Source organism: Leptonychotes weddellii, chromosome 15 (genome assembly GCF_054177405.1).
Source record: "Leptonychotes weddellii isolate Sample4059 chromosome 15, ASM5417740v2, whole genome shotgun sequence".
Taxonomy (NCBI): domain Eukaryota; kingdom Metazoa; phylum Chordata; class Mammalia; order Carnivora; family Phocidae; genus Leptonychotes; species Leptonychotes weddellii.
Genome location: NC_138383.1, coordinates 18,488,778 through 18,510,201, shown reverse-complemented (window position 1 = coordinate 18,510,201; position 21,424 = coordinate 18,488,778). Strand labels below are relative to the sequence as shown.

At 43.4% G+C, this 21,424-nt stretch overlaps 4 protein-coding genes across 4 annotated transcripts in view; all 4 read left to right on the top strand.

Annotated features, from left to right (window-relative positions):
• Positions 1 to 21,424, top strand: part of LOC102742731 (keratin, type I cytoskeletal 19) — a 187,875-nt gene that overhangs the window by 81,642 nt on the left and 84,809 nt on the right. The window lies entirely within an intron of this gene.
• Positions 1,296 to 1,613, top strand: KRTAP17-1 (keratin associated protein 17-1). The gene has a single exon (XM_081804146.1). The coding sequence runs from the start codon at positions 1,296 to 1,298 to the stop codon at positions 1,611 to 1,613; it is 318 nt and encodes a 105-aa protein (XP_081660272.1).
• Positions 7,243 to 8,864, top strand: KRTAP16-1 (keratin associated protein 16-1). Its single transcript, XM_031017699.2, has one exon. The coding sequence runs from the start codon at positions 7,428 to 7,430 to the stop codon at positions 8,862 to 8,864; it is 1,437 nt and encodes a 478-aa protein (XP_030873559.2). The 5' UTR covers positions 7,243 to 7,427.
• KRTAP29-1 (keratin associated like protein 29-1) lies at positions 13,697 to 14,856 on the top strand. The gene has a single exon (XM_031017696.2). It carries the CDS (start codon positions 13,842 to 13,844, stop codon positions 14,829 to 14,831), a length of 990 nt encoding a protein of 329 aa, XP_030873556.2. The 5' UTR covers positions 13,697 to 13,841; the 3' UTR covers positions 14,832 to 14,856.

The window sequence follows — 21,424 nt, the reverse complement described above, 5'->3', positions numbered from 1 at the left end:
TGGATCCAAGCAACCCAACATCTGCCCCCACCCTTCCCAGTCTATCCAGCCTGTCTTAGAGGCTGCCTTACCTCCAGGCCCAACTAAAAAGAAAATACAAATTAAAACAGAAGGGCTGTGTCTCCTGATTCGGATCTCCACTCCCACTGCCACCTTCTATCGCCACCTCCCACTCCAGCCCCTTCTCCGGGTACTGCCTTCCAAAAGCCAAGCCCTAGTCTCCAGGGTTGCCATTACCATTCCAAGAGTATGACAAGGTACCAAACCCAACACGGGGATAGGAATTTTGACCCGTCTCAGAATTTACACATGGACCTGAATCCTCTGTGGATTCTTGCCTCTTTCCAAAAGCATTTTTTCCCCCTGGGATGGTACTCTGGGTGTCTCCTATCCTAATCCCTCATTCTGCCAGATGGTCTATAAAGTTGGAGCTCTTAAAAAAAAAGTGCACAACATTCCCATTTTCATGTGATGTTTTGAATATTCAGTTATCTTTCTTCCTTCCTTTCTCTCCTCTTCCCCTCCTTCCCCACCACCCCCCACCATCTCCTTCCATCAGAGAAAGGGTTCCGAACACTGCTGTTCCCACCCACTTAGAGAGGAGTGTGAGTGTTCAGTTCACCAGGAGGTCCAGGGAGAACGTGGCTCCCACCTCTTGCAGTTTTATGATGAGTCTCTTCCCTTTTCACAAGGCAGTTATTAATCATGACTGATGCTCACTGACCAAGCCCAAACAATCGTGCGGCACACTCCACATACCACACACAGTCACAAATGTTTGCCTTGCTCACGTGGGCTGGCATGAGGATGCCTTGCCACCTGGGAGGAGCCGCAGGAGGCAGGGGACATCCAGCTTTTACCATTCTGATTTTCCAGGATGAGCATTGGTGATGAAAGGGGTGGGCTGCCCACTTGCCGCCAGAGGAGATGTGCAAGGGCAGCACCCATTCCAGAGCCAGAGCCCATGGCTCTCTCCAACCTGGGCTAATGATGGCTGGCCCGTGTTTGGCCATGATGACAGGTCTTTTCCAAGATGTATTTTTACCCTCTGGACAAATAGCAGTTGGGCCGAGTGGGGCTTTTTTATGAGTTGAGGTACTCAGAGCTGGAAAATAAACAGGCAGCTAATGAAACGTTCTTATGGAAACTGGCATAAATAATAACAAAGGAAACATCCTGTCCCCTGTGCCAACACCCTCCGCGGAGGGGCTATAAAAGCTGTTGGCCACTGGCCACCGTCAGACGTGGGGGAACTCCGGCCGCGCTGCTCACCTGCCACCTGACCCGCCGGGACCATGGGGTGCTGCCCAGGGGACTGCTTCACCTGCTGCCCTCAAGACCAAGACTGCTGTGAAGTGTGCTGCTGCCAGCCCGCCTGCTGCGGCTGCTGCGGCCCCTGCTGCGGCTCCTGCTGCGGCCCCTGCTGCGGCTCCTGCTGCGGCTGCGGGGGCTCCGGCTGCGGGGGCTCCGGCTGCGGAGGCTGCGGGAGCGGCTGCTGCGGCTCCGGCTGCGGGGGCTGCGGGAGCGGCTGCTGCGGCTCCGGCTGCTGCGGCTCGTCGGGGTGCTGCGGCCCCGTCTGCTGCCAGCCTACGCCTGTTTGCGAGACGAAGTGAAGCCCTCTGCCCCCTCCGCGGAGGTGGCCCAAACAAAGCGTCCACCTGCTGCAGGTGGAGAGACTCCTTGTCTCCAGGACCTTCCTGGCTCCCAAGACAGCGTCCTGCCTCCGTGTTATTTGTAGGCGAGGGCTTGTTCTCCAACACCTGCCCTGGGGTTTCAAGGCCCTGAGATTAAGAGCCAGATGCTGGTGAGAAATGGAAACTGGAAACTGGGTCCCGTCCAGAGTGATCCTTGAAGCTCACAGGGTGAATCCCCATGGCTTTATTTTCATGGACTTAAATGTCTTGTCACTGTGAGGCATCCTCTTAACTCAAGGTGGCTTTGGGACTGACCCTCCTCCTCAGCTTTCTGCTGCTTTTGAGGGCAAAAATTTCTCTTTGTTAACTTCTTAATAAATTCGAGCTTGCTGGCATAACCAAATTAGTTCTCCCGCCTCTTCCTTAGCTCCCTCTTGGCACTAGGCTGGGAAAATTTACTCTGGCGTCCACAACTGGGTTTTTGAAATGTGGTTTGTGGACCAGAATCCCCTTGCATCAGAAACGTCTGGGAGCTAGTTAAAATGGAGATTCTGGAGCCCTCCCTGACACAGGCAGAGTTAGAATCCACAGGGGTGTGGCCTGGCAATCTGTGTTTTGAATGAGAACCCCAGATGTAGACTAAAGCTTCCATGTGCTGCATGAGATTCACTTGGGGAGGTTTTAAAAATACAGATTCGTAGGCTTCACCATTAGAGATCTTATCCAGTAGCTCCAGGGTGGCAGCCTTGGGACCTGCATTTTTAAAATGCAGTAAATAGTAAATGCTGAGGCTGGCCAAGGTTTAATCTTGAGCATGGGGCATGGTTTCCTTCAGCAGTATAGCTCCCCTAGAATGGTTCTGCAGGAGGGCTCCAGTTTGGTCAGAACTTTCTGGCAAAGTCGGGAAGCGGCTTTGGTAAAACAAGCTTGATTTGGAATGGAAGAGATTCGTGTGGCAGAACTTTGTGAACACAGTGCCTGTGGATGTTCTGGGAATTCCAGTTCTTTCTTCTAGCCAAATGCTTTGGCAAAGTCTCCATCTTCTGGGTCAGGTTTTCTTGTCCTGAAACCAGCTGTATTTCTTCTGCTTGAGTCCCAGGGATGAGAGGGGTGAATGTCCATCTGCTAGGTGGGGCCTCAGCCAGGTGTGTGTGAGTCCGGCTGGAAGGCTAAAATTCAGAAGATAGTTGATTCAACTTTTTGCTGAACATGATCTTAAGCTACATGTGGAATACAATTTATTTTGCTCTTGCCTTGGGAGAACAATAGTTATTTTTTATTCCTGCAAAGCAATGTTTCATTCAACAAACAAGCAAAAATATATTTTTTGATTATAAACATGGCAATGATCTCTAAAAATATGAAAAAATACAGAAAAAATGAAGAAGGAATAACAGCCACCTGGATTCTCAACTTCAACTTCAGCATTTATTACTGACATAGATGTTTCCAGACTCCTTTCTAAGCACATTTACAAATAAAACTAGGATTACACTATTTTTATGTTTTTGCCTTTAAAAAAATTGTTTTTTAAAATTTATTTTTATTTTTTATTTTTTTATTATGTTCAATTAGCCAGCATGTAGTACATCATTAATTTTTGATGTAGTGTTCAACGATTCATTAGTTGCGTATAACACCCAGTGCTCATCACCACACGTGCCCTCCTTAATACCCATCACCCGGTTACCCTATCCTCCCACCCCCCTCCTTTTTGTAACCCTCAGTGTGGTTCCCGGAGTTCAGAGTCTCTCATGGTTTGTCTCCCTCTCTGATTTCTTCCCATTCAGTTTTCCCTCCCTTCCCCTGTGGTCCTCCATGCTATACCCCAAAGATACAGATGTAGTGAAAAGAAGGGGTACATGCACCCCAATGTTCATAGCAGCAATGTCCACAATAGCCAAACTGTGGAAGGAGCTGAGATGCCCTTCAACAGACAAATGAATAAAGAAGATGTGGTTCATATATACAATGGAATATTACTCAGCCATCAGAAAAGATGAATACCCACTATTTGCATTGACATGGATGGAACTGGAGGGGATTATGCAAAGTGAAAATTTGTTTTTTATAAACCAACTTCATTAAGGTATACTTCATATATAATAAAGTACATACAATTGTAATGTACAGTTTGATAAGATTTGACAATTGTATATACTTAAGTAACCACCACAGCAATCAAGATACAGAACTTGTCATCATCCCTCAAATTCTCTAGTGCCCCATTTGCAGGCAATCCTCCCCACCCCTGATCCCAGCCTCAGGCAACCATCAGTCTTTATGTCACTATAAATTTTGCCATTTCTAGAATCTCCTGTAAATGAAATCATGCAGTATGAACTCTTTTCCACTTAGAATAACATTATTTATATTCATCCTTTTTTTCAGATATCAATAGTTCATTCCTTTTTGTTAAATAATATTACATTGTATGAATAAAGTACATGAAAAAATATTCATCTACTGATGGGAATTTGGGTTGTCTCCAGTTTTTGGCTATTATGAAGAAAGCTGCTATGAACATTTATGTATAAATTTTTGTGTGGACATATGTTTTCATTTATTTTGGAAAAATACCTAGGTATTGGATTGCTGGATAAATAGTATGGGAATGTTTAACTTTATAAAAAACTACCCAACTGTTTTGCAACTGTTTTGCCATACCATTTTGTATTCCCACCAACAATGTCTGAAAGTTCCAGTTGCTTTGTGTCCTTGCTAACACTTGATATTGTCAGTCTTTTTGTTTTTAGCTTTCCTAGCAGCTGCACAGTGGTAGCTCATTGTGTTTTCATTTCTTGGTTTCATTTAAAAGCCCAGCAGTATTAGTAGTGTCTTACTTGGGAGAGAATTCAAAATTTGAATCTGCCCTGGTTTAGTTTCAGACTCTACTATTTAGGTCATTTTTGCTCTTGTTGGAATTGGCCTCTTGAGAACTAGCTCTTTAATTCCCAGGACAAAACCACAGCCAGAGCATGCCGATGGGACAAAATTGGCAAGAGACCAACAGGTCTCTATCAAGTAGTTGTGATTCAGAGTAGCTGATTCTTGCATTGCTCATGGTCATGGTCTCCTGATGGGTGAGAGCAGGGTAGTGATTTCTTTGAATTACTGACAAAGAGATGCCCTTCTTAGTTGTCCACAGAGGTCCTCATTCATTCATCAATAAATATTAATTGTGAACTGCCTATGTATCAAACATTGCTCTGGGTGCTGGATATATATCAGTGAATACACAAAATCCTTGCCCTCATGGTGCTTATATAATGTTAAGGGAGATGAGAGCTATAAGAATAAAGTAGAGGGGTGCCTGGGTGGCTCAGTCGTTAAGCGTCTGCTTTTGGCTCAGGTCGATCCCAGGGTCCTGGGATTGAGCCCTTCATCGGGCTCCCTGCTCGGCGGGAAGCCTGCTTCTCCCTCTCCCACTCCCCCTGCTTGTGTTCTCTCTCTCGCTGTGTCTCTCTCTGTCAAATAAATAAACAAAATCTTAAAAAAAAAAGAATAAAGTAGAAATAGGCTTGATTGTTAAAAGATCTGCTTATTCCACATAGCAGGGAAGGATTCTTTGAGATGACATTCCAGCATAACAGATGATGCCATGTTTAATTTCTCAGCTGAGAGAGTTTATAAGGGACTTGTGGGAGGAAGGCCATCTCCATGTGAATTTCATTGCTGGCTTAGCTGCGGAAGAGAAAGTGCATGGAGAGGACCTAGAAAGGTGGGGATCAGGATTTTGGGGGCTCCTTCTCTGCTTTGCCCTCTGCAAAGTTGTCCAAAAGTCTTCTTTTCCAACTGTCTGAGAGCTACACCTCAAGGATGACACTTCTTTTTCCTAATCTTCCACTTTCAACCACTAGCCCTATTGATCCTGCCTCTTTACAACCTCTCATATTGCTCCAGGCCCAAGGCACTGCCCAGTTCAGATTGTCACTATGAAGATTTTGAGTAATTGCCCCAGACTCCTAATGGTCTCCCTGGCTCCAGACTTGCCCTCCTTCTCCTATACCTTCACCACAGCCAGAGAGGTCTTTCCAAAAGGCAAACATGGTCAAGTTACTCCCCTGTTTAAAGCACTCAGGTGTCAGTGTAAAATCTAACTACTTATCATGGTCCACAAGGCCTTTCATGATTGAGTACCCTTCTAGTCCCATTGCTGTTCCTTCCTGTCCCCTTGTACCTTTCATCCTGGATATGGAACCATTTACTGCTCCCCAAATGTATCATGCTTTTGAGAAGGCTTCCCTGATTTCCTAAAAACCATGTTGGTGTTTCTCCTGGGTGCCTCCATAGGACCCTGGGCATCCATCTGTCATAGCACTTGTACGTATACTGTACCATAATTGCTTATGGATGTATCTGTTTCTCTCCTAAACTTGGACTCCTTGAGACAGGAATTGCAGCTAATTCTTTTTGTATCCCTTACACAGAACCCAGTGATGGCTGAATTGAATGGATCAATGAAAGAGAAATTGAGGGAATGCATAAATTAATGAAGAGAGAGATGATGAAAGGATGGTACAATGGTTCAGCTTTTCTAAAGGAGAGCTTGCATTTGCATTAATGTTGAAAGCACATAGTGGAGGCAGGCCTTTACTGAGCAAGGATGTCAGGCCTTGGTGTTTAGAAACCTAGGGTACATTTCTCATCTCATGTCTGTCTCAAATAGTAGCATTGACATGCTTTGAGAAAGCATTTGTGTTCTTTGCTTTTGTTCACAATGTCTTTGCAAAAGATCTCTTGTCTTCCCTCTTTATCCTTTGGGTCTTGGAGGTGTCTTTCTTTTAAGAGCTATTAAAATCACCAAAATCAAGAGGGATTCTTGAGGGCCACTGAATGCTTGAGGTGTGGGTGGGTGGAAGGAACACAGGGAGGAGAAGCAGAGAGGCTAGGTCAAGTGCTTTCTAGGGAAGGTAGAGCCAGTGGTCTGGGGAGGGGCTGTTCATTGAACAGGATGGAGGACAACACAGTGGGCTGAGCCTATGACATGTGGGTTTGACAAAGTCTCTTAAGAAAGGCCAGACTAGACAGAATGGTGAGAAGGAGGGCAGCCCTAGATTAGGGGGCAAGCTAGGTGGGATCTTTAGCAAGTGACTTAAACTTTCTGATTCCAACCTTTTCTTTCTTCTTCTTTACCTATAATGGGGAGAGATGAATTCCTATCTCAGGGGATTGTTGATGGTTTTAAATAAGACCATTGCTGTAAAGTGCAGTCATTTAAAATCCAGCCCAGATAGCCCCTCTCCCACACAGCTCACCACTGCTCTCCTCTACTAATCCCTATATGTCTATTGTTGACTTTACCATAGCATTGCAATGAGTTTATTTGAATGTATGCCCACCAGAGAGTGAGATCTGTGGGAATGGGTGAGTGGGTCCTATTCATGTAGGCACACCTGTGTCCCCCAGAGGACCTGGTACAGAGGATTAGAAGATGGATAAATTATAAGTTCTTTTCTTCTTCCCCTGCTCATGACGCTCAGAAACACAGATCATTCAGTTTGAAGGCAATGATGCTTATTCCAAGATGACCTGTTGCTCCAAGGATTCCAAATTTAGCAAGTCAATAAACAAACAGCTTCTTTATGGGTAGATAAACAACTTCCAGATCAACAAAGCTTGGCATAATAAGATGTTCCTCTGAAAACTGGCTCAAACAGCAATGAGGAAAAGATGCAGGGGCTCCAAACAGCACATGTCGATGAGGGGGTATAAAAGTGAGGGCTCCAGAGAGCTGCCCCAGTCAGGCAGCACCCCTCTCAGCACTCACAAGGGAGCAGAGGCACCTCCACCATGTCTGGAAACTGCTGTTCTTGGAAATGTCCGTCTGTGCCAGGCATCTCTCTCTGCTCCACTGAGGTGAGCTGTGGAGGGCCTGTCTGCTTGCCTAGTTCCTGCCAGAGCCAGACATGGCAGCTGGTGACTTGTGAAGGTACGTGTAGATCATCTAGCTGTGGCCCACAGTGCTGTCAGCCCTCCTGTTCTGTGAGCAGCTGTGCCCAACCTGTGGGCTGTGAAGCCACCATCTGTGAGCCCTCCTGTTCTGTGAGCAGCTGTGCCCAACCTGTGGGCTGTGAAGCCACCATCCGTGAGCCCTCTTGTTCTGTGAGCAGCTGTGCCCAACCTGTGGGCTGTGAAGCCACCATCTGTGAGCCCTCCTGTTCTGTGAGCAGCTGTGCCCAACCTGTGTGCTGTGAGGCCCCTTCCTGCCAGCCAGTTCTCTGTGTACCCACTCCCTGCCAGTTCATTGTGTGCAAACCCAGCTGCTGCCAGCCAGTCATCTGTGAGCCCAGCTGCTGTTCAGCTGTCTGCACTGTGCCTAGTTCCTGCCAACCAGCAATCTGTGAGCCTGCTTGCTGTCAGCCGGTCTGCCCCACACCTAGCTGCTGTCCATCTGTCTGCTCTGTGGCTAATAGCTGCCAGGCTGTCTGCTCTGACCCCAGTCCTTGTGAGCCATCTTGCTCAGAGCCCAGCAACTGCCAGTCAGCTCCCTATGTGGCTCTGGTCTGTGAGCCTGTCTGTCTTCGCCCTGTCTGCTGTGTTCCAAGCCCTTGTGAGCCACCTTGTGTCTCCAGCACTTGTCAAGAGCCCTCTTGTTGCATCTCCAGCATCTGCCAACCCATCTGCTCTGAGCCCAGTCCCTGTTCAGCAAGTATCTATGTGCCCAGTCCACGGCAACCTACCTGCTACATAGTCAAGCGCTGCCGGTCCCTCTGCCGTGAGCCCGTTTCCTGCCCATCTACCTCCTGCCAACCACTCTGCTGCCACCCGGGGTCTTCTGCATCTGCCATCTGCCAACCAACTTGCTCTCGGACTTTCTACATACCCAGCTCCTGCAAACAGAAGGCTGTTTGCACCCCTTCGGTTTCTTACCGTCCAATCTGTCGTCCAATCTGCTCTGGACCCATCACTTACAGGCAGCCGTATATGACATCCATCTCCTATCGCCCTGCCTGCTACCACCCATGCTATTCCATCCTGCGCCGCCCGGCCTGTGTCACTTCACTCTCTTACCGTCCCATCTGCTCCCGTCTGCCTTGTGCTGACTCCTGTAAACGGGATTGCAAAAAATCTACTTCTAGCCAACCGGATTGCACTGACTCAACATCCTGCAAGGCCGAGGTCTCAAATGCCAGTCCCTGCCAGCCCAGTGAAGCCAAACCCACCAGCCCAACCACCCGTAAAGCCGCAGCCAGCCCGCCTACTGCCACCAAGCCTGCTGACCACTGATCTGGCTTCAGCCCACTGATTCCTGCAAAGAAAACCTCCAGCTAGAGAGAAACCTTAAGTACCCTCCCCAAAGCTCACAATGATTTACTTAGAATCTTTCTGCACCATCACTTGCCATCTTCTTATACTTCAAAGAACTCACCAGAAATGTCAGTCTCCTAATGGTCCAAATGAAGGTGCCCTGGGCACCTAGAGGGGGATCATTCTGGGTTCCTGCCTGCTGCTGCCATCAAGCTGAAAAGAGCAACTTCACCACATCATCTTGAGTCCCTTTCCCAGCATTAAGTTTTTTCTGTCCTCATGCATGTGCTCCCTTTCTGGGTGTACTCATGTTCCTTGGGGACTTCTTCCATGAGAAAAAGATATTTAACTGTCCAATAAAGTGGCTAAGTTGAAGTGACATGCTGTTCTCATTGCTCTGTTAATGTCATACTCTCATCAGCTAACTTGGTTTGTCTTCAAGAGCAGCTTTATCCATTCATCTATCCAACAAGCTTTATTAGACAGCTGTTAGCCAGGAACTGTGTTAGGCTGTAGGAATGAGAAGACTAACGTCTCAGTCCTTGTTCTCAGGGAGCTCTCTATCAGGATGGGGGTGGGGGAGACAGATAGGCAGAGAGACAGTTACTTCATTGCATTGTGCTAAGTACTGGGAGAGAAGCAAGCATAGGGCAGTTTGAACTCAGCAGGGCATGGGGAGAAATGAGGAAGAATTATTGGGGAATGTGATACTGAAGCTGAGTCTTTCAGCACAAATAAGAATTAACCAGTCCAAAACCAGAAAGGAAGCATTTTCCAGGCAGAGGAAACACAAATGAATGGGGCTTGTGAGCACACCATTCATTAGTGAGGCTTGGGCAGAGGTGTGCTTGGAGGCAGGTGAGCTCTGAGGTCAGCTACGTAGACAGTGACCTGCCCTATCAGGCCTTGTATGTTAGAGACATTTTAGTTTGGTGCAGGGCTGACATGAAGGCATTGAGGGGCCATATGCAGGGCAGTGACATGAAAAGCACTGGGTTTTGGAATGTCCCTCTGGCCTTGGTGTGGAGAACTGAATGAAGGCACATGGACTTGGATATAGGGAGACTGGGGAGCAAGCCAATGGTTTTGGGGTTCACAATGGGATAAAAACAAGTGGGAGGTCCCACTTACAATAAGGAAGATAACCTGGATTTCTTGTGCTGTGAGCCCATTTCCTGCCCATCTACCTCCTGCCAAACTCTCTGCTGCCACCTAGGTTCTTCTGCATCTGCCATCTGCCAACCAACTTGCTCTCAGACTTTCTACATACCCAGCCCCTGCAAACAGCCTTGCACTTTATGTTCTCCTAGTCTCTGCAAGTCACACTCCTTGTGTAAACTCCATACATACTCCCTTGCAATCCTAAGGACAGAGTCTCTTCAAAGTAGTCACTTAGTGCATGGCATAAAGGGCTATCCCTAGTCCTCAAGGTGCAGCTTGGGCTATCCTAAGCACAAGAGGGGGTGGACCAGGGCTTCTCAACTTTAGTGTTATTGACATTTAAGCTGAATAATTCTTTGTTGTGAGGACCATCCTTCAAATTGTAGGATATTAAGCAGAATCCCTGGACTTTACCAACTAAATGCTAGGAGCATCCCCTGATTGCCTGATTGTGATGATCAACAGTGTCTCCAGACAGTAGCAAACATCCCTGGGGATGAGGGGCAAAAATCACCCCTGTTTGAGAACCACTGGGTTAGTGGCAGAGGGAGGAACTCAAAGGTGGAACTTAACCAGCACATTGGTGTCAGGGTTACTGTCTCATCAGGCCATTGAGATTTATCTCTATCTCCTTATAGAGTCAAGAGGAGTTGGCCAGGGTTTTAAATCTCTGTCCCAAGCACAGTCCCAGTGACTCATATAAATTATAGCAATTCTTTGAGGTAAGATTTCTTTCCCTCTATTTTATAAGATGAATATGAGTGACAAACAATCCAAGGGCCCATAAACAGAGACAAGAAAATTGTGGTATATTCACACAATAAATACTATGCTGCAGTGAAAACAACTGGACAGGGACACCTGGGTGTCTCAGTCAGTTAAGCATCTGACTTTGGCTCAGGTTATGATCCCAGGATCCTGGGATCTAGTCCCACGTTGGGCTCCAGCAGGGAACCAGCTTCTCCCACTGCCTGCTGCTCCCCCTGCTTGTGCTCTCTCTTCCTCTGACAAATAAATAAATAAAATCTTAAAAAAAAACAACCCCCCCAAAACCCCACAACTGGACAATGGCCATATGCAAAACAGGGGTGAACCTGACCAGAGTAGAGCTGATAGAAAAAAGCCTCAAGACCACATATATGTTTATAAAGCTCAAAACAACACCTCCCACACATGCATACATGTATGTATGAGTATACATACATGTGCACACATGCACACACATACACACAAATATATACCTTATATATATTCACAAGGGAATGCTAAACACGGAATTCAGGATAGCCACAGGGAGTAAGAAACATACAAAAGTAACATACCATGTAAATACATGTAACATACAGAACATACGGTTCTGTCCAAAGTTTGTGTTTTTTTATGCATCATCATGTTTCTTGATGTGATCACAACAGCCCTTGGTGCCTTGAACCACAGCAAAATGAAAGATGTCCCTATTGAGACATTTTTTTCATCTTTATTGAGGTATAATTGGCAAAACTGTAAGATATTTGAAGTGCACCCTGTGATGATTTGATATACATATGCCCCATGAAAAGATTCTTCCCATCTAATTAATTAACACATCCATCACCTCATATTTTTGGGAGGGAGGAGTGTGAGAACATTTAAGCTCTCTTAGCAAGTTTCAGTTATGCAATACAGTATTATTAACTAGAGTGACTATGTTATATATTAGATCCTCAGACCATACTCATCTTATAGCTGAGAGTTTGTACCCTTTACCAACAACTTGAGAAGTTTCTTTAGGAGGAAGAAAGGCAAGAACAGAATTGGAGAAAAATGGATGTAAAAATTGATTGTTTTAAAACAATAAAAGTGGTATGTATGAGTATAGGACATTGACACCTTTTTCAGGTTGAAGTTGACATGGTTTCTCAAATATATTCATGTTCCCATTATGACTGACCTATTTGGTAAGACCAAAAGTATTTATTCTGAAAGATGAGAGCTCTGGGATGTAGACAGGAATAAAACAGAGTGCAGTGATCCTTGCAGTTTGCAAGGTGCCAAAATGATTAGTGATGAGTTGGATGGCAAAAGGAGTGATCGGTGCTATAACACAAAAAGCAAAGGTAGAATAAAGGTATTTTAATGACAAGGCTGAGGATTTCCCAGGCATCATTCTGATCAGAAAAATTTCTCTTCCTTTTAAAATGAGGGTGAGGAGGAGGGTGCCAAGGAGAAGGTATTCTTTAGCTGGTACTTTGAAAAGTACCTTCCAGAATTTCCAGCATTTTCAGTAATTGTGAGGCAGCTAATAAAAATAAAAATAACCTGAGCAATAGCAATGTGGTTAATAGATAAACTCTTAGTACTTTGAATACTTGGGTAATGAGCTGACACGTCCCACAGAGTGAGTTAGCAGCAGAGCCAGAAAATGACACTAGCCCCATTGGGATCCCAAGGCCATGATCTTTCTATTCTGTTGTGAATCTCTGGTGTAAACCAGGTCAGACATGGACCAGTGTGGGATGCTGAAGTGGTCTGATGATACAGAGCTAGGATGAGCCCAGAGAAAGAGGGGAAGAATTAGGACAACCAACGCCTCCTAAGTCCCTCTTTGAAGAGGGTGATTTAACACAAAAATTACTTTGCAGTGATGTCCTTATATCACTTTTGAATGTAGTTTTATATTTACAGAATTTATATGTTGTGAACTCCATAATATGATTTAATTCTTGGCAAAATATCTTGCAGTTATTAAAATTTCCAAATTAAAAGATTGTCTTTGGGTGTATGGATAAGTAGAGGTAAGTACTCGTATCAGTTTAATCTAGTCACTGGAGTGGATGAATGGTCCCCAGCATGGGGCCTGGGCCACCTGCCCATGAGTCAGTGAACTGCTATACAAATGTCAGTCTTCAATCACTATATTACAGTCTTTCTCTTCCACTCCGAAGTCAGGGAGGTCTAACAGATAATTAAGATCAGAGGTTTTGGGGTCAGCCCAAACTAGGTTTGGATCTTATTTCAAACTTTTATTACTTGCATAATTTTGGGAATTCAGGATTTAAACCCTCTGAGTTAGTTTTGCTATAGTAGTGAGTATTACACCTACTACCTAGGGTCATCGCAAGATTCAATGGAAAATACAGTCAAGGACTTGGTGTATAGTAAGTATGCTATAAATGGAATGGAAGCCATTCCTACTACTACTACTGCTATTATTAGTGGTACTAATAAAACTGAGTTTCAGGAGAACCAAATGGGAAGGTTCTAGAAAGAAGTGGAGACATTGAAGTGCCTTTGGGATGCACTGCCTGATTTTCTGTTCGCCATCTCAGACATCACCTTCTTTCAGCTAGGTCAAGGCTTCATTTCCTGATTGTCTAAATGGTGCAGAACGGCATTCCTGAAGGAAGAGCAGGTTGCTTTGGCTGGGATGAGGCCTCCTGATGAGAGATTAGTTCAGGGAAAGCCCTGCTTCAGGGAGGCTGGAGAACAACCTGTAAAAGAGACAGGTCATCCCAGAGCAGGAACAGCATCAAGGAATCCAAACTCTGCAAAGAAAACTCTCAACTCAACAGACAAGTTTTTAAAGTGGGGACAATATCTATCCAGGCTCCTGAAGCCTGCTAATCAGATGTTTGTAGGCAAATGAGTAGAAACAATAACAAGGAAAGATGCTCTAAGTTGTACCAACACCCCTAGTGAAGGACTATAAAAGCTCCCGTATAGTAGATGTCTTTCACACTCAGGTATACTGAGTTTGCAACTTCCTAGCAAGGTTAACAGCAGTGCCATAGGGACAGCTGTTGTCCCAGAACCATCATGGCCATTCCAGCTGTGCCCACTTTCATGTGTTCAAATGGTGGTGGCTTCCAAAATGGTATCTGTTTGCCTAGTTCCTGCCGGAGCAGAACGTGGCAATTGGTCACATGCCAAGAAAACTGTCAGCCATCCAACAGTGCCCCAACTGGCTGTGAACCTGCTTCTTGCCAACCTACCTGTTTTCCAGCAACTTCTTGCATTGGTTTTGTCTGCCAACCCATTTGCTCCTGCACAGCATGCTATGAATCTGGCACTGGTCAGTCTGCTTGTCTGGTTAGCTCATGCCAACCCTCCTGCTCGGAATCTACCAGTTGTCAGGCAAATTGCTGTGAATCCAGCCTCGACCAGCAAAGCTCCTGCCAAGAACCTGTCTTTGTATCCGGATCATGTCAGGCAGCTTGTGGCCAATCGATCTGCTGTGACACTAGGTCCTGCCAGCCATCCTGCTCTGAGGTAACTTCCTGTATCGAAAATTCTTGCCCACCAACCATCTGTGCAGCTAGTCCATGCCAGCCAACTTGCCGCCAACCAGGTCCATGTCAGCCCATTAATGGTGAAGATCAGCTCTGCAAATCAACTTATTATCAACCCATCTTCTACATTTTCAAGACTTGCCAATTGGTTCCCTGTCAGCCATCAACTTCTGTGTTCAGTTCTTGCAATCCTACATGCTGTGTGTCCTGCCCTTGCCAGCCACTTCACTGCCAACCAGCACCTTCCATATCCTTCATCTGCCAGCCAGTGGCTAACTGCCAGCTCCCATGTTTTGTAAAGAACCCTTGCAAACGAGTTTCCTGTGGCACAGTGCTTTCTGGCCAACCAACTTGTGATGGATCCACTTCCTGCAACCAAGGTGGCCGCGAATCCCCTTCCTGCCAACCAGCTTGCTGTGTGACAGGTTTAGGCAAATCATCCAGCAGTGGCTGCAATTGCTTTCAACCAACTGCCCCAAGTCTCTGCAAAACCAGCACCTGCTCGCCAACTTCCTGACACCCAGTCACGAGTCCAGCTTCTGTAAGGAAACACTTCACTGATGCAGCACCCTTCACACCTCCTCTGAGGTCTGCCACTATCTGCAAGTGCATTGCCACCCTGTGGGGACCTCTTCTGGCTGAGTGCAAATGCTATCTGTGTGCTAACTTCATTCTGAGTCCAGCCGCACGTTCTCTCCAGGTGCTGATGAGGGGATTTGTCCAGCCACTAAGAGATCTTTCTTCATCAAGGAGAACCTTTCTGCAAGCATGGTCCACACTACACCTTGCATTTCCTCATGTTGTCAATTAATTTCACCTCAGCAAAGCCTTCTCTCCAGTTTTTCTTTCTTTTGATGTTGCCCAGTCTTTAAAAAGACTCCTTTGATGCCAACTGCTAATAAAAATGTGAGTGGTTAGCATAATGAACAAAACTCTCAGAATGCTTTCATTCCTTTCAATACACCCCTACATAGATTTCCTTCAGATCACATTTGAACATGATGACCTTGGGCCCTCTAAGTTAGTGGGTCCGCCTTGGTCTGCAAGGGTGGCTGGTGTCTGCAATTATAGATGCTCAAATTGGAAGGGAGAAATGAGAAACAACCCCTTGGTTTCCAATCTTTATATCACCAAAAGCTCTTTTGAGTTGAGTGGGCTCCATTTCCCCACAGTGAACGGACTTGGGAAGCCAAAGACAGAAATGGTCTAGGGAAGCCTCAGACTAAAATAAACTAAGGTTTTTGGCCAGTGAGAATAGCTAAGGGTTGATTAACTTAACACTGTTTTTTTTTTTTTTTAAGATATATTTATTCCAGAGAGAGAGAGAGAGAAAGAGCTAGCAGGCAGGGGCAGAGGGAGAGGGAGTCCTAAGCAGACTCTGTGCTGAGTGCAGAGCCAGATCCCACAACCCTGAGATCACAAACTGAGCCGAAACCACGAGTTGGGACACCCAACTGACTGCACCACCTAGGCACCCCCTTAACACTGGTTTTAATGATCAGTTCACTTAATGGACCATTTAAATAAAATGTAAAATTAGAAATTTTTGTCTGTTGTTTGCTTATGTTTTTGACATTTTAAGAGGCAGTTTTAAAAATAACTAATCTAAGGAAACATCTGACTGAATGTTCCTGCTATGTAATTATCAAATCTAAACATTTAGGAGATGGTTGGACTGGTTTTCTTTTGGGGAAAGATTAGAGGGAGGTTTGCAGAGTGTATTTGTAGCAATTATGCAGAATCCTTCCTCAAGGGGATCTGGCCTCCCCTTTAATCAAAGGCTCTGGGTCTGTGAAAAGATTTAAGTCTGAAACTCAGAACATTCTTACATGGGTCCATAAGGGGACACATTTGAGGATGCTCATGTTTCTGTGATAATATAGATTTTAAAGAAAATCTGTGTCCATCACTAGGAGAGTGGGTAGACAGCAAGAGGTGATTCTTTCCATGAGGTATTGTTTTGGTCTGGTTCTCCAGAGAGAACCAATAGGATATATTTAAAGAGATGTAATAAAAGGAATTTTCTTGTGTGATTTTGGAGGCTGATATGTCCAAATCTGTAGTGTGGGCCAGCAGGTTAGATATCAAGGAGAGCTGACAGTGAAGATGAAGTCTAAAGGCTGTTTGCTAGAGAATACACCTTAAAGAAAATAAAATAGTTGCCTATAGGAAGATAATGGGGCATAAGGAGAATAGGAATTAAATTAGTTGGTATATAAGTACATAAAGAAAAATATAGGACATAGATCTTGCAAGGACAAGAAGTGGTAATGTGCCATAAGGAATATAATTAACTCAATTATTTGCAACTGAAGTCCGAAAAGAAAATTAAAAACAGGAAGAAGAGAGGGACCTTGACATTGCAAAAGAATTACCATAGATGGAATGTCTTCTAGAAATGACATTTTGATGGATATCCCATTTAAATTCTCTCTCCACATCTTCCATGGAGATTTCAGTCCTGCCCGAGGAAGAATGAGGCTCTGGAAAGTGTGATGCCTCTTACCTCAGTCCTGGACAGAACTGTCAACACTTTCTTACTTTATAAATTTAAGGAATTATATCTCCTCAAATAATTTGTTTACTAATACCAAAATTCTTGACATAGCTGGAATTTCAAATTTCATTTTGCAATAGTAAAAATCCATCTCTATGTATGTTAATTTTTTTTTTTTACATTACCAATTGTGGATTTCTCTGTTGTACTGGCTACCTGCCAACGTGCAAACTGAACATTTTAAACATGGCAAGTGTAAAAGGTGTACTGGGAAACCATGTACCTCTTCCATACTTGGCAACAGTTTAAATAACAGAGCATTTATTGGCTCCTTTCAGGTTTGCTAGGACTTGTCCATAAAACATCTGAACCTCCTATTATAAACAATGTTCTGCCAAGCCTGAACATGCTTACAAATAAATCTTTATTTACACTTAGGTCCCAAATGGGGGAGCAAAATACAGGGAAGTTTTGAGAAAAATATTACAAACACCCACCACTCAGAATGGGCATTTTCTTATATCTACTTTGGATCTTTAAAAAACATAATTGAAGTAAAACATTATTGATAAAGTTGAAGTCCCTTTTGTACACGTCTCCAGCTCTGAAACATTTACCTTCTTCGCTTCTCAGATACAACCCTCCCAGGTACTATTTATATAAACACATAAACAATGACTAATATTTACAAAGCATTTAATATTAGCAGTAGGGTTTGGAAATTTAAGAATTTACATATACAATGTAAAATTACCCAATTTTCTTTTTTCCTTCACTATTGCTTTTAAGAATGACATTTTTAAAATCAAGAATTAAGATTTATATCAATAATTAATATAACTTATTATTAAGAATTAAGAATAAATGTGTTTTATTGCATTTTGATACACGATCTGTTTCATTATAGTAGTTATTGCTGCATAACAAATGACCCCAAAAGTTAGTGGCCTAGAACAACTAACATTTATTATCTCACTGTTTCTGTGGTTTAGAAATCTAGGTGTGGCTTAGCTAGGTATGTCTAGTTCAGGTTCTTTTATGAGGTAGTTGTTGAGATGTTGGCTGGGGCTTCAGTCATTTCATGACTTGGTTAGGGAAGGATTCACTTCCAAGCTCACTCATGTGGCTTTGGCAGGCTATAGGTTCTCACCAGCTGTTGGCCAGATATATCATTTCCTTGCCACATGGGCTTCTCCATACATTAGCTGATAGTCCTCATGGCCTAGCAGCTGGATTCTCCCAGAGCAAGGGTTCCAAGAGGGAGAGAATGGGCACCTGATATGAAAGTCACAGTTCCTTTACAGCCTAATCTTGGAAATGACATCCCACCACATTCATTGTACTCTCTTCACTAGAGGCAAGTCAGTAAATCCAGCCCACACTCAAGTGAAAGGCATTGCACAAAGACATGAATACTAGGAGGTGGGATAATTGGTAGTCATCTCAAAGGCTGCCTACTACACTCTGCTTTTTAGCCCCCAGTGATCCACATAATAAATATACTTACTCACTACTAAAGTCCTCCCACCTCTCATCTTATTACACCATAAGCTCAAAGTCCAGAATCTCATCACTGAAATTAGGCCCAAGTGGATGAATCTCCTTGGGTGTGACCCCTTAAGTATAGCTCCAAAGTACACTCCTTCTAGATCTATAGACTTGTGAAACAAAAGAGAGAAATTATCCAAAAGAAAGGATAATGGCAGTAAATCTGATGGTGTGAACTTCAAAGCAACTAAAGTTTTTGAAGAAGGAAAAGGAAGAATGACATTGTTAGTGGCAAAGCCACTGTGAGAAGTAGGTTTTCTACTCTGAAAAGTGTAGAAATTGGTCAAAATTCAGGGCAATGATGCCTAAATGATCATGGACTTCATCAAATCTTAATAGCTTAAGTAATCTTGCCAATCAGTTGGCCAAATTATCCATTTATTTATACAATCATTCCGTGACATCCCTATTAACTTTTATTTGAGTCTATGTTTGACCATCTTCAGAGAATGGGATGCTGCACTTCCCAGGGAAACACTGCTTCTCTGGGCAGCTCCAGGAGTGAGTTTTCATTTATTTTTGCCTAAATTAATATTCATAGTTCCCATGATTGTTCTTGTTCCTTGATTCCATAATGCCAACAGAAGCTATGTCTTCTGCAGATAGATATTTCCATATTCAGACACACTGGGGCATTCCTTTCTCCCAAATATCTTTTCTCTGAGATAATTATAACCAGATACCGCCATTATTTTCTTCTTCTTCTTTTTTTTTAAAGATTTTATTTATTTGCAAGAGAGAGAGAGCACAAGCAGGGAGAGCAGCAGGCAGAGGGAGAGGGAGAAGCAAGCTCGCCACTGAGCAGGGAGCCCGACGTGGGGCTCGATCCCAGGACCCTGAGATCATGACCTGAGCCAAAGGCAGACGCTTTACCGACTGAGCCACCCAGGCGCCCCATAGATACCTCCATTCTTCATGATGTGATTTGAATTCCAGTTCCATCCCCAGGATAGTTGCTCTCCTCAAGACACTTTTAAATTATTCAATATTCCTTTAAAAAGGGCATGATCAGAACCTAAGTCAAGATCTAGTTATTTTCTAACCAGCCCAGTATATGGAGAAATCATCTTACTCTTTTGAGTATAGTCCATTTTCCCCTTGGATAATGTCTGCCTGATGATGTAATTAAATACTATTCTCTAAGTTAGCTATCTCAGCCCCCACTAGGAAATTTTCTGGGATTTGAGTGACTAAGTGAGGTGAGGGTGCATCTGTCCTCCTGTAGGGGCCACTTCTGTCACTCAAGTGGTTTCTTGGTCCCTTTATTGATGTTCCCTGCTCCTGCCTTGGCATGCCTGTTGCTAAGCTCATATTCCTATCCATTAATACTGATGTCCTTACTGCCATTGCAAGGAAGAGAGAGTTCTTCAGGTTCATCTTTAATATCAACTTCAGATATATGGCTCTTTAATTTAAGTCTGAGTTAACCATAGTGCTTCCTCCTTAGAAACTTCCACATGCTTTGAGTATCTGCAAAAAATACTACCCAGTGGATCTGCCCCAAGTGGTCTGCTTAACTGCCCCTCTAGTACATCTCTTATCCAGAATCTAAGCTTGAATTTGGGGTCAAGTGTTTATTATTATTGTATGAAGTGAGATGCTGTCATTGGAAATGAGCGTATCTTGGCATTTGCCATTCAGTCCATGCTTCTGCACTCTTCTCATAAGTTCAGAGTCCTTTTCAATTATCCTGTTGATATCCAGGTTCATGTTCTACTGAATTTCATTGACCAACTAATCTAGCAAAAAAAGAAAATTAAATTCTTTGACATGACTTGGTTTAAGTGGTCCTGTGTTCTCTCTTTCTCTAGGGGTTCACAAAGGATCTTTTTTTTTTTTTTGAGGCAAGATCAAACTTACATATTACATGTATGTAATATGTATAAACTTACATGTATGGTCTACAGAAATTTGAAAATAGAATGGCATTTGCTTGTCTCCACACATTTAGCATTACTTGTTCTTTAAGATTCCTCAAATATCAGTGTGTGTTTTACTTCCAGTTTTTTGGTGCTCTGGGCCAGTATGTGCATAGCATACAGTGACATGAATGTACCTAGAGAATCTAGGTGCTTGTAAAATCTAGTTATCCTTATAAATGTTTAGTCATTTTTCCCAATTTAATTATTCCCCCTTGTCTGAAAAGACAGATACCAGGTAAGAGTCTTTCTAGGATAACCTCACATTCTTTTTTTTTTTTTTTTTGGTTCGTAACTTCTATTTCTATTTACTAGACTATTTAAAATACAAAAACATAAAATAATAAACATAAAACAATAATTATAAGTCAACATTAATGGCTCACAATGTATAAAGACAATATATTGTGACAACAATAACACAAAGAGGGTAGAGTTGTATAGGACTACAGTTATTGCATGCTATTGAAGCAAAGTTGATATACTCAGACTAGATTGTTATAAATTTAGGATATTAATTGTAAGCCCCATGGTAAACATACAAAAATATTTTTTAAAATACAGAAAAATAAATGAGAGGGAAATAAAAAACTGGTTAACTGCAAAACATCAACTAAACACATGAAAAAGTAGTAATGGAGGAACTTAGGAATAAAAGATATAAACCATACATCTATGGCCAATTAATTTTCAACAAGAGCGTCATGAACATCAAGTGGGAAAAGAAGTATGTTTTCAAAAATTGAGGCAGGGACAACTGGATATTCACATGGAAAAGAATGAAGAAAGACCCCTACCTCACACCATATGTAAAAATTAACTCAAAATGAATAGATAATCCAAATATGGGAGCTAAAGCCATAAAACTCTCGGAATAAAACATAGTGATAAATCTTCAGGACATTGGATTTGACAATGGACTCTTAGATATGACAGCAATTCCATTTCACTTTTAAGTATATAGTAAAACAATTGAAATCAGGTACTCAAATCGTTTTCTAGCAACTTTCAAATACACAGTATAGTATTATTAACTATATTTGCCATGCTGACCATTGCATCCCACGACTTACTTATTTTGTAGCTGGAACTTTATACCTTTTGACCTCCTTCACCCATTTTGCCCACCCCCCAAGCACTCACATC